At 40.1% G+C, this 15,759-nt stretch overlaps 1 protein-coding gene across 7 annotated transcripts in view; it reads left to right on the top strand.

Moving 5' to 3' along the window:
- The first annotated feature begins 5,681 nt into the window (after positions 1 to 5,681).
- The window catches only part of nek11 (NIMA-related kinase 11), a 65,055-nt gene continuing 54,977 nt past the window's right edge, over positions 5,682 to 15,759 (top strand). For 2 of the 7 annotated variants that reach the window (XM_037783577.1, XM_037783578.1), the window contains exons 1-3: positions 5,684 to 6,026; positions 6,519 to 6,695; positions 11,929 to 11,998. In XM_037783577.1, the coding sequence (XP_037639505.1) occupies positions 5,981 to 6,026; positions 6,519 to 6,695; positions 11,929 to 11,998 (293 nt within the window). In that variant the 5' untranslated portion in view covers positions 5,684 to 5,980. Of the gene's footprint in view, positions 6,027 to 6,518; positions 6,696 to 11,928; positions 11,999 to 15,759 lie in introns of all 7 variants that reach the window. The other 5 variants (XM_037783575.1, XM_037783576.1, XM_037783580.1 and 2 more) reach the window with 5 other exon arrangements.

The following is a 15,759-nucleotide window of genomic DNA, read 5'->3' as shown; positions in this document are numbered from 1 at the left end:
ACAAAAATATGTGAAATGCCCACGACCACTTAATGGCACGTAATGTGTTAAAGTTATTGAAACCGTGAAACAATTTAACGTTAGGTTTAGGCAACAAAATTACGTTGTTATGTTAAACAATTTAACATTAGGTTTAGGCAACTAAACTACATCATTTGGTTAAACAATTTAATGTTAGGTTTAGGCAACAAAACTACTTGGTTAGGTTAAATAATTTAACTTCTTACATAGTTTACGTAATTTAAAATAACTCAACGTTGACTTTTGGCTTCACACGGGACAAGAACAATGGTTTCCTGGGTGAAATCCCTCATCCCTACATGGACTTTGATTAAAACGGTTGGTTTTAATCAAAGTCCATGTAGGGACGGTTAAAACATTGGCATTGTGTCTGTGGTGTCGGCACATCATTTTAACACATATTTCTGTGACATCAGAATGGTTTGGTTACACGATCGTCCATTCGGCACAGCTTGCTAACTTACTACATTTTGCGTTAATGGAGAGAAATACAATCTAGTTTCTCGAGAGGGCAGCAAGGCATCTTTATGAATCAATCCCTCTGGAGAACAAGCCTTGATCTGCTGGCAGTACAATGGGATGTTACGCAACCAAATTAGACTGAATATAATTTGGAACAGTCTGAGTCGGGTCCCAGGTCGGGTCTTGTTTACTAGGTATTGTGCGGAAGCCTGAAGGTCATAGCAGCAGTCCAAATTTCTTAACTAAAGTTGGTGGGCGTGTCTCACAGTGTGATCTAAGAACACCATTTTGGATTAACAGCCAAAGATTTCACCCTCACGATTGTCATCTTTTGTCTGAGACAGCCCAGAATCACACAGTGTATAGGGGTCCAACACCCTGTTACAGTTACAACTATTCAAAAGCTGTTTTCTACAAAATAAAAGCTGCATTTCACTTTCAGATATAACCTTCTGTGATGGTCCAAGGTGTTCACATATTTGCTGCTTCACTGTACTGTATTTTATTTTTGGTCTGGACCAGTTTGACATATGAACGCTTTATTTCATTCTAGATGCACTGATAAAACTTCTTAAATGCCATTTTAGCTGACTGTGATTAAATGATCAAATCTGATGAAAATGATTATCAGGACCTGAAGCATTTGTTTAGCATCACTGGACAAAAATAATTGAGATCTTTGAGATTTAGCGTGCTTTGATTTGTTTCAAGATTTTTTGTATTTTTATTGTTAAACTTTTGATATACCGAGTTTTTCCATCAGTATCTTTCCAGCATCCAGTTTTAGTATCAGATTTGATATCCATATTTTTTATTGGTGCATCTTTTATTGTTTGACGCTAAAGCTGGGTTTTATATTGCTGCCTGGACGTTTTGTGTGGAACCAGAATGAATCTGTCCATCTTTCAGAGTTTTTGTGTTTTCAGATTAAAGATTTCAACTCTGCTGATGATCGAAACTCTGAGCTGTAATTGCGAACATTAGTCTCCACTTTTCTCCTTTTAGAAAAGATTCTTAACACACAAACTTTGATCATAGATTCATTCTGGCTTCAGGCTGAACAAAACCAGACTGTTTACATTATTTATTTTAGCATGTATGTATTTTCTGATGCTTAATGATGCTATCTATTCTCACTAGTGCAAAGTGACCTGATATTTGACTGTTGGTCCACTGGGAGATACCGTATATAGATACTTTGGTGGCTAATAAGTACTGATCCAGGACTGTCATACGACAAGTTGGTCTTGGATGGTCAAGGAAATCTGCTTTGACACTTTAGTTGGGTTGTAAGTAACAAAAGAGGTGATTTACCCTGGCAGACACACCATGTAAAACCAAAGATGCCGTTGGATTTCTTTCTTGATTCCATGTGGTTTGTATTGACTTTATTAGAAGAGACCTTTCTCGATTTCAAGGTTAATATGACGTTGACTTAATCCCTTAAAGTTGAGCTTCAGAGTTAATTTTTGCGTTGTTAACGGAGGTTAACAAAAACCTCAGGGTCCATTTAGTTGCTGCTCTGGACCTTTCGATTGTCTCACACGATCTTTGGATCAAGCACCGCTCGTCTGTCGCTTAAACATTAAGCTTCAAAGTTCACGCTTGACCTTCAAAACAGCCGATGATGAAACGGTCTGAATGGATAAAAATCAATCTTATGTGATATGATTGAAAGCTACGAAAATGGACCCTGACGTGAGATTGTAGTGTCATCTGCTTCCAAGGTCAAGAATGAACTTTGAAGCTGTTTTAGTGGTTAAAAAGGTGTAAAAATAGGGTGCTCATAGCTCAGTTTGTAGAGCGGCGCCCATATAAAAAGGCTGAGCCCTAGCCGCGGCGCCCCGGGTTCGAATCCGACCTGCAGCCATTTCCGTTTGTCACCCCCCCTCTCTCTCTCCTCCCCTTTCTGACTGTCCTATCAATGAAGGCTCAAAAATGCCCAAAAAAAAAATCTTTAAAAAGGTGTAAAACAGAAAAAACAAACATGATTTGCCTTGACTGAAAAGGTCTCATTAAAGTCAATACAGACCATGTGGAATCGAGGACGAAATCCTGTGATAGCTTTGATTTTATATAGTTTGTGTTGATTTTAATGGAAGTGACCTTTCTTGGTCAGAGTAAATTATGTTTTTACCTATCTAGCATCATTTTTAACACCTTAAAGAGAATATTACCTACCACCCGGTGGGTAGGCGATGGCACAGATGATCGCCTACCTCCCGGTGAGTTTGGATTTTCAACTTTCTTCCCTTAACAAATTTAACAAGTGACTGAAATGTCCGGGTTCTGTGAGATGTCCATTCATGGTCCTGGATCAACGCTACTAGCTAACAGGCTCAAACATGAGAAAACACCAGTGTGATCCTTAAAACAGGAAGAGCCCAGTGGACTCAGACGCCCTGGTTATTATTCGATTATTTAGGTTTCTCTCCAAAGTGCCTTAATGTTCTGTTGATGTACAGATTGGTCCATTAGCCTGCTATGTGCAGCTAATGGGCTGGTCTGGTTTCTGTGAGGAAATAAACTGAAGAAAATGGAACCACATTTAAAATGGCGAGGTGTGTCTTGAGGTTTGTGCTGGCGGGGTGGAGAAATGAAGTGATTTTATTATGTTTTAGAAAAAAAAGATGTCCACAGTATTATTATATGTCACATCACAAAGAGCTCACATGACTTGTGTTGTTTTTCTACATTTTTTAAAAGTGTGTTTAAACTACAAGTTGTGATTTGTTGCATGTTGTAAATTAAAGGCTCATTGCACCATTTCTGTCTCAAGTTTGTACTAAACGCAACTAATGCCGAATAGGATTTGATTCCGTCATTAAAACGTAACACACGTCCAAATATGCACAATAAACTGGAGACAAAAATACCAAAAAATACAAGTCCTCTGCCGAGGCTCTACTGTAACACACCCCTTCAGTCTGAACGCTGCAGAGAGAAAGTGTGTGTTTGTTTGGCTGCAGGAGGGGGGGGCGTGATGGGAAGTATGAGTCACTCTCCTCGCCCCTTGAGGACGCTTCATTTCCTGAACTCAGCAGCTGCACTTTCACTAACATCAGCAGCACGTTTTATTAAGATGTTCACAAGTATAAGACCTGGCTAGCATATAGTCCGTCTACGCACTCTGAGCCCATGATGACACATGTTGATGGACAGACCTCTCATTTGCATAATGAGGCAGAAATGTATAAAGAAAAGAATACAAAAATTAATAAGTTTGGGGAAATAGATAAGGGGTGAGATGCAAAGGGGAAATAAGCAGAAATAAATGAAGAAATTAATGCATAAATAAATATAAAATAAATAAAAGTAAATGCAAACATAAATAAATAAATGCAAAAATAAATAAAAGAAAACTAAATGCAAAATTAAATGCTCATATTCTACCAAAATGGCCTGTGTTGAACAATTAAAATATTATAAATAATATAAACGCTTAAAAAAAACACCAGTTTCGTCTCTTTGCTTTTATACTCTTTGATATTACAGTATATCGACAACACAGACTATTCCTTCAAGCCTCATTTATTCTTGATGATGGAGTCCCACTGAAGGACCAGCAGAGCTAAACTCAGATTTCTAGAGAAGCTTGAAATCGTTGAGATGAAAGAAGACAGGAAGTGTGACTGAACGTTGCCGTTTTCAGCATCTGAAACTAATGTGACATTCAGAGCCACACTGTGTTCGTGCAGAGGAAAGTAAAGAAGTGCTCTTCATGGCAGCAGATAAAATACTGAAACTGAATACACCATCTTTTTTCATCTTTTGTTTAAACTCCTGCTGAACCTTTTCCAAATCAAAACATCAGTTTTTTTTTATCAAAGTCCATCTATGCCAAGCAGAAGTTAGGAAGGATAAAATTACTCAAGTGGTTCAAAACAAGTCATAAATGTATATTTTTAAAGTCAAAATTATGAGACAAGTCACAGGAAAATAATTTAAATGTTAACTTTTAAAGGTCACAGCTATGGGATATTAGTCAATTTTAACTTTATGAGTCAAATTACAAGAAGGATGTTACTAATTAAGTAATAAGTATTTGAATTGATATCTTTCTGATATCTTTCCTGCAACAATATACAGTATATACAATGTTGAGGAGTCTAAATTAAACAATTCATCATATTTTTAATGATGTATGATGAGTTTTTAATTTCAGATATTAACGTATAAGAATAACCTCAGCTCAGATAGTGGAGTGAAAAGTACATTTCTTCACAAATAAATATTCAAGAGAAATGAGTATTATGTACATTTTAGTTTCCATCTCTGGAGCACAACATGATGATTGTTCATCTGTAACTTTACCACTCATTTTCTCAAGCAGCTCCACTGACTGTTACTGGTGTTAGTGGTGTTACTGTTACTGGTGTTACTGGTGTTACTGGTGTTACTGGTGTTACCGGTGTTACTGTTACTGGTGTTACTGGTGTTACTGTTACTGGTGTTACTGGTGTTACTGGTGTTACTGGTGTTACTGTTACTGGTGTTACTGGTGTTACTTGTGTTACTGGTGTTACTGTTAGTGGTTACTGGTGTTACTGTTACTGGTGTTACTGGTGTTACTGGTGTTACTGTTACTGGTGTTACTGGTGTTACTGGTGTTACTGGTGTTACTGGTGTTACTGTTACTGGTGTTACTGGTGTTACTTGTGTTACTGGTGTTACTGTTAGTGGTTACTGGTGTTACTGTTACTGGTGTTACTGGTGTTATTGGTGTTACTGGTGTTACTGTTACTGGTGTTACTGGTGTTACTGATGTTACTGGTGTTACTGGTGTTACTGTTACTGGTGTTACTGGTGTTACTGCTACTGGTGTTACTGGTGTTACTGGTGTTACTGGTGTTACTGCTACTGGTGTTACTGGTGTTACTGTTACTGGTGTTACTGGTGTTACTGCTACTGGTGTTACTGGTGTTACTGTTACTGGTGTTACTGGTGTTACTGGTGTTACTAGTGTTACTGTTACTGGTGTTACTGGTGTTACTGGTGTTACTGTTACTGGTGTTACTGGTGTTACTGTTACTGGTGTTACTGGTGTTACTGTTACTGGTGTTACTGGTGTTACTGTTACTGGTGTTACTGGTGTTACTGGTGTTACTGTTACTGGTGTTACTGGTGTTACTGTTACTGGTGTTACTGGTGTTACTGTTACTGGTGTTACTGGTGTTTGAATGTGTGTTTCTGCAGGTTTCCAGCTCAGAACTCTGAAGTTATGAAACGTCGCCCCCTACTGGAACAAACCTCAGTGACAACACAACACCAACAAATATGTTCATTTTAAAACGGAGCACTACTATAAACAATACAAATTATTGATTGAAATAACATTTTTAAAAAGCAAGAAGATAAATATATATATATGTGATATATGTGATATATGTGTTATGTACAGTAGTATAAAAATAAACGTATAACACGTGACACAATATTGAACTTCTCTGCAGGGGAACATGTTAGGAAACGCCTAATTCTCTGTGTGTTGGTCTCCATGGAAACGGGATCAAACACGGAAGTTGTCCCCCAGTCTGCTGCAGGTAAACAACACCACAAACCTCCACCTCACCTGTTTATTTAACCGAAACTGGTTCATTTAAAACCTCATTATCACGAGACGATGAGGCAAAATGTTGACTCAACAGCGAACAGCTGATTAACGGTCATAAACGGCTGATTAACGGTCATAAACGGCTGATTAACGGTCATTCACAGCTGATTAACGGTCATAAACAGCTGATTAACAGTCATCTTGAATCTTAACGGTTACAAACAGTTGAGTAACGGTCATAAACAGCTGCCTAACGATCATTAACAGCTGATTAACGGACATTAATAGCTGATTAACGGACATTAACAGCTGATTAACGGACATTAACAGCTGATTAACGGTCATAAACAAGATTAATGGACATTAATAGCTGATTAATGGTCATTGACAGCTGATTAACGGCCATAAACTGCTGATTAAGGGTTAATTATTATTGTTAGTAGTGTCTGAGTGCATCACAGTGCACCTATCTTCCGTCCAGGTACAGGTGAGCCGACAGGATGCCCAGGTTTCAGGAGGTGGAGTCAGGCCAGGCCCCGCCCCCTGGCAGCGGCGGCCTGGTTGCTAAGCGATACAGCATCCTGCAGAGCCTGGGCCGAGGCAGTTTTGGTTCAGTTTATCTGGTTCAGGACACCAAAGCTACAGATGGAGAACCGCTGTGAGTAAAACACCTTTTATTTTATATTTTCACCATTTAGTGTTTCTGATGGTTTCCTCTGAATATTTCTGCAGCTGCATCGCTATGATGCTGCTGTTTGGGCTGGTTTTAAAGGGACTGTTTGGAACTGTTTGGAACTGTTTGGAACGTATAAATCATTGCGGGTTGGGGTCCCGTGCACGCTCGCGTGTGGCTACGCTGTTCAGACTCAGACTCCAACACAAACTACACGGAAGCACCAAAACCGCAATGTTATATCTAGTGAAGCCCGTCTGTTAAACAGTGTTGGCGGCGCGGTGGAGACCATAGCTTTGGTGTCCTGGGCCGGAGTCTCTGCTCCTCTGCTCCTCTGCTCCTCTGCCTGCTTGCCTTCACTCAGCTCGCTCCACCTCACGTGTATGCGCGCACACTCCACACTGCAGAAGAGTTAGTTTAGCTCTGAGAATATCTAGTGGATGTACAGTGGACGTTTGTGCAGAAATAAATGCTGCAGCTCCTCCAGACCAACAGAGGTTTCCCGTGTCTTGTGAAGCGACGGGGCTCAGCAGAGAGAAACGTTATCGTCTCCGACCGGGTGCCGGTGTCTCCCTCTGACCGCGTTCAGGAGGATGAAGCAGGAAAATCCAACACTAGGATCAGCAGTGATTCATGGAGAGACCTTCGTCTGGTCAGCTAACATTACTGCCAAGCAGGTGAAATATAGAGTGATATTGTGGTTTAGCTGACGTATGTCGCCTCACTGTTTTGAGCGATGCTCGTTCATGTCTATGTAGAGCGAGCACAAGCGCGAGCCCGACGCTGACTTTCGTTGACTTAACGACCACAGGTGTCGCTGTTAACAAGCAATTCTGATTCTTACAAACAGTCCCTTTAAGACAAACATTAAGATTTTTATTTTCATAAATAACTAGATTTCTAATAATTATGACTGTCAAGTTAACGTAATAATAACGCGTTAACGCCACTAATTTCTTAATTATAATTAATAATTTTTTTTTTTTCTGAGCAGTTTACACAACAGAAGTGCTCGCCATCCAATCGCCAAAAAATGCAATTCTTGCAGAAATCTCCAAATGTCAAAAGTTTTTGTTACCAAATCACACTCTGTGGTGTTCCTCAAGGTCTTGGTGTCTTAATGTGGTATTTAGGAGGGATTATTGATTATTTTTTATCAATTCTACAGTGGTAAATTGTTTTTAAATTTAGCACCAAATCTGTGTAACAAAAAATGCTGCAACAACTTATGAGACATAATAGAGCATGGGGATGACCATCATATACTTCTATCATCATGTTTTAAACCATTATACACTTTCACAATTTATTTTAATTCATTCATTCATTCATTCATTAATTCATGTTTATTTCTGATTTATGACTAGAACAACTTGACACACAGTGCTGAGCTGCATTTCATATTAATCTTCAGCTTTAAGATGATGTACATCACTTCTATGTGACATCTACTGTTGACCTGCTATCTCCCCCTAAATACCCCCTGTACTCCCCTAAAAAAGACTAAAACAGGTCTATTGTGGGTCTCAGAGGGTTAAAGGCCCATATTTATATATTATGTTAGTGTTATTTATTACTGCTATAACTGCTGTTTGACAACTGTCTAGTGGTGTGTGGTAAAACACATTTTAAAAACACAAGAATGATTGTCACATATAGCTCTAACCAGGAGTTGGACAGCAAGTCTCTGTATTTCTAAACACTGAACATGTTCATATGTAAATTATCATGACAATCTGGGAGAGAGGACGGTTTGTAAACAAGAAGTCCGTCAGTTGGGCCTTGTGTTTCTGCAGAGAGTCACTAGATGGCAGCGTCCACCTGTGAATTCACTCACATACACTCACCTGAGCTAATAAGACCTGGTCCAGCTGATCTGAAGTCAGTGAGTCAGACGGAGGCAGACGTCTTCAGATTCGAGGTACTTACAGTATATAAAGCAGTTAAAATTAGCACAACCTCAACCAGCTGTGATATCAAAATACTGCCTAATGCATCAGTAATAATATTCCAATAATATAAATATGATAATATATCACTCTCTGTCGCTGTGTTTGTACTTTGACTTTAATTTAAGTACATTTTGTTGATAAGTGAAATTATAAATGCAGGACTTTTACTTGTGACAGAGTATTTTTGATACTTTTACTGAAGTAAATGATCTGAGTACTTCTTCAACCGCTGCTGTTTTTCTTACTTAAGTAAAAAAGTGAGGTACTTGTACTTTATTTGAGTATCTTTATTTCTACTCTACTACATCTCAGAGGTAAATATTGTACTTTTTACTCCACTACATTTATCTGACAGCTTTAGTTCCTTCCTGTCCAGGTAAAACCATGTATCTCCAGATGTGTTAATGTTGAATGTCTGTGATAAACTGAAGGATGAAGTGAAAATCCTCCTTGTCCTTCTGAAGCTAAATAAACTCTTTAAAAAGCCTCTTGGATCAGCTGGAAAATGCTTCGTCACAAAGCTGAAAACAGAAAACTAAATAACCATATAGACCATGATGCATTGCTGCAGATTAAACTAGCCAACAGGATATAAAGTTCAAATGCAACATAAACTTTAATGCAGCAGTAATATTAATTCACGAACATCAGACAGTAAAATAATGTGTGTTCGGCGTTCACTAGTGTTGAGGTAGTTTTTCCCATGAGCACCTGGGCATTCCTGTTTGTGCTGAGTGGACATTTAGTGATTTAATGAACACAACAACAGTTTACTGAGTCCATTAAGGATGTGTCTCATGACAGTTTCATTGATGGTCTTATTGGTTCTGTGCAACAAGAATAATACATTAAGAACATTAATTATTTATATTATTAATATAACAAAGAGCAGCAACAGCAACGCTTTCTACACTAAAGTCACTATATGAACTCAATAATATCTGCGTAGGATACCTCCGAGTCTGAAAAGGGAAGCCTTAAACCTGCATTCTCTCTAATAGCCAGCAGGGGGCGACTGCTAAAAGAAGTCTGATTGTATAGAAGTCTATGATAAAATGAACCTACTTCTCACTTGATTTATTACCTCAGTAAATATTGTAAACATGAGTTTATGGTCTCAATCGCTAGTTTCAAGTCTTCTTCAATACAGCGCATGATTGGGACACGGGATTGGTTTCGCGGGGCGTGGTGACCAGAGCCTTCTCTGGAGGACGTATTGCCGGTCTGATATACTGTATGTCTTAGAGACAGGGTTGGTGTGCAGGTATACACAGGAAACAAAGGGTGCTGATACATCACTAGTTCATGTGTGTTAGAGTGAAGGGAGGCACATTAGCTGAGCAGGAAGAGCTGCAGCATGTTGCTCAAGGGCACTTGTGTCTGCTGCAGGACGCCGCACGTCCAGAGAGAGACAGGAGGAGTCTCTCTGTTGTCAGAAAGCAGATGGTGAGTCGGTGGTTGGAGTCGTCGTCGCTGCCCTTTCACCATCTGACAGGTCTCCTCTCCCCTCCTCTCCTCCGCCGCCAGATTTAGACACGATGCCCCGATCAATGTGTCAGCGTCGGCTCATCAGCCTGTAAAATTCAGGTCATCGTCTGTAAAAAGATTCATCTCATACGTCTTTCACCCGACAGGTCCTGAAGTGCATCATGAAAAAAAAAGAAAACAATGAGAGCTCCAGATTAGTATTTAGGAGTTTTTCTGATGTGCCTTGACCCTGTCGGGATGCGGTATCCATGGCGACAGAGGAGCAGCGTCCGTTCACTCTCATCACGTCTCAGTTTGTCGGTGAGCCGATTAAAGCAGACGGAGCTTTTTGAGGATTTTATCGCCATCCACCAACCCCGTCGCTCAGAGAGGAACAGGAAGTCTGTTCTTCACTGAAAACACAAACTGTCTTTCTCAGAAACTCCACCGCAGGAAGTTTTATTGTGAAAAAAAAGGTGGCATGTTGCTTTTGTTAACAGGGGATCAGGTCAGGATCGGAGCAGCTGTGTGACCCAGCTGATGGATGTCGTCTCCGTCGGCCTGTTTGACTTCCTGTTTGTAGCCAGCTGAGGCTGCTGCAAAACATGCTGGGAACAAGATTGTTGATTTCCTAGAAGATTTTGCTCCGGTCAGCGAATACAGTTCGGTCTGAATCCAGAGAAATCTTTTTATTCAACCCTCTGAGACCCACAATAGACCCATTTTAGTCTTTTTTAGGGGGGTACAGGGGGTCTTTAGGGGGAGATAGCAGGTCAACAGTAGATGTCACATAGAAATGGTGTACATCATCTGAAAGCTGGGAACCTGAAGATTAATTTGAGATGCTGCTCAGCACTATATGTCAAAATGTTCTAGTCATAAATCAGATAAACAGGAATTAATTGTGAAAGTGTATATTTATTTGTAATTTATGTAATTCAAGACTGTTTAGGGACAGTATGCAGAAATATTCAAACACACCATTTTAGAATAGGATACAATAACACATTTATACTGCATGCAAAAAACTGCATAAAGTGGGCATGTCTGTAAAGGGGAGACTCGTGGGTACCCATAGAACCCATTTTTATTCACATATCTGGAGGTCAAAGGTCAAGGCACCCCTTTGAAAATGGCCATGACTGTTTTTCCTCCCCAAAATTAAGTGTAAGTTTGGAGCGTTATTTAACCTCCTTCGTGACAAACATATTAGCCAAGTACACTTAGACTTTTCTGTATACTTGTCAGCATAAGCCAAGTATACTTGAGCATAATCTTTGATAAGTACATAAAAAGCAAACTGAAAGCATACTCTCTTATTTTAAGTTTAAAAGAAGTATACTACTAGCACACTTGAATAAAATTATTTTTGGCAAAAAGGTCAGAGGTCACCAAAACCATTAAGTGTCATTGTCTGGGGAGCATGAATCTTCTGTGTGAAGTTCAGGGAAACACTTGTTGAGATATATAAGTGCTTTAAGTACAGCGACATCCACTAATTTAAGGATAAGACCAGAAATATTCCACATTTCCCTTCGTGTCAAAGCATTGAGACTCAAAAAAACAGTGGTTGTATCTTCTAACAAGTGTGTGTGTGTCAGAGTGTTTACAGGAGCTCTGATGTCCTGTGAATTCATCATAAACAGTCCGTCAGTGAGCTGCTGCCGAGTGATCGATCACTACGCCTCTCCTCGCCCACCTGCCCCCCGCTGACTCCCTCACATCCCACTTCATGTTGTGTCAAAAGTGGAGGGGGACACACTGATTTAATCACTTCCTGTTTGCCATCTTCTGCTCAGCGTGCAGGGGGAGCTTCAAGGCAGAAAAAACAACAGTCGCACTGAGCCAGCAGTACACAGATCCATCTCAGTGAGTGTTTAACACCTGCTAAGACACAATACTGAGCTGTAAAAACTCCCACCAGGACGCCATCGACTCCCAGAGAGTAACAGAGCCCGGAGGAAACACACTGAGGCAAACGCCTTCCTCTCCCCCTCCATCATCACCCCCGCCTACCCCGTTATCGTCTAATTGTGATGTTAAAACGGGCGAGTCAGACGACTCCCGCTGCTGCTGTGATGAAGCAGAGTGACAGCCTGCTGAGAGAGGTGCAAATTGTTTTTTCCTGGATTTATCTGATTTATTTCACTTTGTGCAGCAGATTCTGAGCTGAACTCTGCAGACTGAAGTTACACCTGAGCAACAGGTGTAGTGGAGTAAAAAGTACAATAAAAAAAACTCCTTTTCTGTTAGTAACCATGATGAGGTATACTCTAAAATAACATTTATACAACATATTTTATAATATTATGACTTTATTCTCATAATACTACAACCTTTTTCTCCTAAACTTATGAATTTATTCTCAAAATCTCAGATTACATTTTTTTTCCTCAATGTGGCCCTAATACTCTGTCGTACTTATGTAGAAAGTAGCAGAAAATGGAAATACTCAAGTAAAGTACAAGTACCTCAAATTTGTACTTAAGTACAGTACTTGATTTAAGTAATTTTTTAATGATGATGTAATCAGATGATATTCGACATATTCTGCAGGTCTTTAAAATTCTTAAAAAAAAGACCTTAGATGTTATTAAAGACTCCTAAACTGTGAAAGTGTGAAATGTTGTCTCCTGCAGGCTGTGACGTTAGTTATAAGATGTTTCTGTCTGGAGACGTTCACACCTCTAAACTAATAGTGGATTGTGCTGCAGGAGGCTGTTCACTGTGTTTTTGTGCAGTTTCAGTCGTCACCATCAGACCTGCAGCAGACAACAAACTCCCAGTTTAGTGTTTGACAACAAGAAGACTTGCTCCATCAACCCCTCTGACGCTTTGCAGTTCTTCACTTTGTTTTTTGACACTCTGAGCGAGCAGAAGGTCACAAATCTCCGCCGACACAGACGAGAAACTGTCAATTTATCGAGTCCAGACAGGAAGTGTCAGGACCGGAGAGGCCGCTAACAGCTTTGATCCTTTGTTGAAGCCAAAAGGCTGCTGGGAAATCAAATTTACAGCCTGACTTCATAATCTGCAACTAAAACTTCTTTGCATTCAGTCCATTCAGGCATCACCGCGATGTGCACTGAGAGGGTTTCTCCTTCTTTCCGGTGTGAAGCTCTTTACCGAGCCGCGAGCGCAGACTCTCTGTTGCTATGCAACTAAAGTGAAAGCCCGTTTGAAGTGTGACGCTCTGATTAAAGCTGAGATGTTTCTGAGTTTCTCTGCGATAAGAAAAACACAAGCTTAACTGTCAGCAGCTCCGACTCTGAGCTGTAAACCAGGAGACACACTGAGGATTTCAACCTGCAACCACAGAGAAACTGCTGGAGGGTTGAACTGGAATGACCTCTGACTCTACACGACCACCAAGATACACCAACCACAGAAGAGGAAGAACTTTAGTTCCTTTTGGAGGCTGACAGACGCTCCACAAACACAATCTCACTCCCAACTCGTCAAATACCGCCGCTTGATCAGTGCCCCTTGACATCGGAGACTGACGCACGGGGTATCCCTCTAGCGTTATTTTTGGCTGGACCAGGGACGGCGAGTCAATATACGCTCGTTACATGTATAGTCCTTCCATCCATTTCCTTCCTCTTCTCCGGTTCCGGGTCGGCCAGGCTTAGCAGAGAATTCCAGACGTCCCTCTCCCCAGTAACGTTTTCCAGCTCGGACCCAGAGGCGTTCCCAGGCAAGACCAGATATATAATCTCTCCAGCGTGTTCTGGGTCTACCCATGGGCCTCTTACCAGTTGGACATACCCAGAAAACCTCCAAAGGGAGGTGTCCAGGAGGATACTGATCAGATGCCCAAACATGCATAGTGTCCTCTCAAAATAAACTTCTGTCTTCACAGGAATGTTAGGTTTACGCAACACAACCATTTAGTTAAGGTTAGGAAACGGTCGTGGTTGACGTTAACTTTACTGACTAGCGATACCGACGAGTCACACCACTAACGACTCGTGATAAAATGTCAACGTTACTTTTAGTTTCACACGGGACACGGACAGTCTCAGAGTTTACAGCTTTGCTCATTGCTAATAAGTTGTATTATAATTCATAAGTTGAAGTTTAATTCATGCTGAAGAAGAGCCATACTCTTTTAAGTAGACTAAAATATCTCTGAAACTCTCTGTACTAACGCTTCTTGGTCAACTGTGATCTGAGTCATAGATGTGCTTTGAAAGGTCAAGAAATACTTTCATCTTGAGAGACGTCATGTTTAAATATAAATAGCAATAATCTTCTTATTAAGGAGCACAACAGCCGACTCTGCTGCTGTATTATCAGCTGGATGTTATCAGGAGAACAGACTGTCTAAAGACGGAGGGCGCTGGAGCTAAAATCTCTTTGATCTGCTGTTTGTTGTACTCACTTTATCAATCACAGCTACATTAGGCAACATTTATGGAAGCTGCATCAGAGCTGTGTGTGTGTCAGACAGATGTGTCGTACCTGCGTCAGGTGGCGTTAACGAGGTCGACGAGGCCTCGCAGCAGCTCACTGACTGATGACTGATGAATGTTCTGTCAGCATCAACCTCAACTGTGTTTTTCGCTGAAAGCATCAACACACGACAAGAAACACCACAAAAAGCAGCTATGACAGGGATGATTTATTAATGTAACAACACAATGTTGACCTGAAATAAAATGTTTTCTGTGTTAAAATACATAATAAAAAAAGATTAGCAGTTAGATTTACAGTCCAACAATAATGCTATACATAGACAGCAAACATGGTTTTGGTGAAAAATACTGCAGTTTTACAAAAGCAAGCTTTTCATAGCCTGACCCTGGCCATGACCTGGACCCTACCACACCATACAGGGGTGTCTTACTCTGACTTTACCTTTTAAACTCACACAAATAACAATAAATACATACAAAATCTGCAGTCATTACAAAACAACACAAAATATAAACTATCTAAATTACCTAAAGGCATTATACACGCCATAAAAAGAAATAAACAATATAATGAAAGTACAACAAACACGCCTCCTTGTTGTACCACTTGGTCTCTCCCAGAAGTTTATTCAGACACGTGGGGATAATTTTAGCCGAAACTCCTGCAGAGGACACACGACGGCTCATGTGAGTGAAATAAGAACTAAATGTATGCAAAACACCACAAATATCATCAGGCTACGTTACATATTAGTTATACCAATGGACGGAAAACTATGAAACCTTTATTATAAGCTATTTATCTGAACTGTTACAGAAGCTAACTTAAATCAAGGTGGTTTAGCTAGCTGTTCAGAACTGTAAGCCTGTCTGAGCTGCTAACCTCAACCAAAGAGGTAGAACTGTTGGCTAACTTGAAAGAAACAGTTGCTAAACTATACAGCTAACTTGGACAAATGGGGTTTAGCTACCAAACTACTATTTTAGCTACTAAATTGGTATAGCAGTAGCTACCAAACTGAACTGTTAACTAACCTAAAGTGGGTTGGACAATAAACAAAACTGCTAGCCAACCTGAACCAAAGTGGTTTAGCATTAGCTGCTAAACTAAACTGCTGAACCAGAGTTCAGCTTAGCTAGTTCATTTTAACCTAAATCAAAGGAGTTTAGCTGCTAAACTGAACCTGCTAAAGGTTTGCTAACAGCTTCACT

This window comes from Sebastes umbrosus, chromosome 11 (genome assembly GCF_015220745.1).
Source record: "Sebastes umbrosus isolate fSebUmb1 chromosome 11, fSebUmb1.pri, whole genome shotgun sequence".
Lineage (NCBI taxonomy): Eukaryota > Metazoa > Chordata > Actinopteri > Perciformes > Sebastidae > Sebastes > Sebastes umbrosus.
Note: the sequence above shows the minus strand (reverse complement) of the source record. Positions and strands in the feature narration are given on the sequence as shown.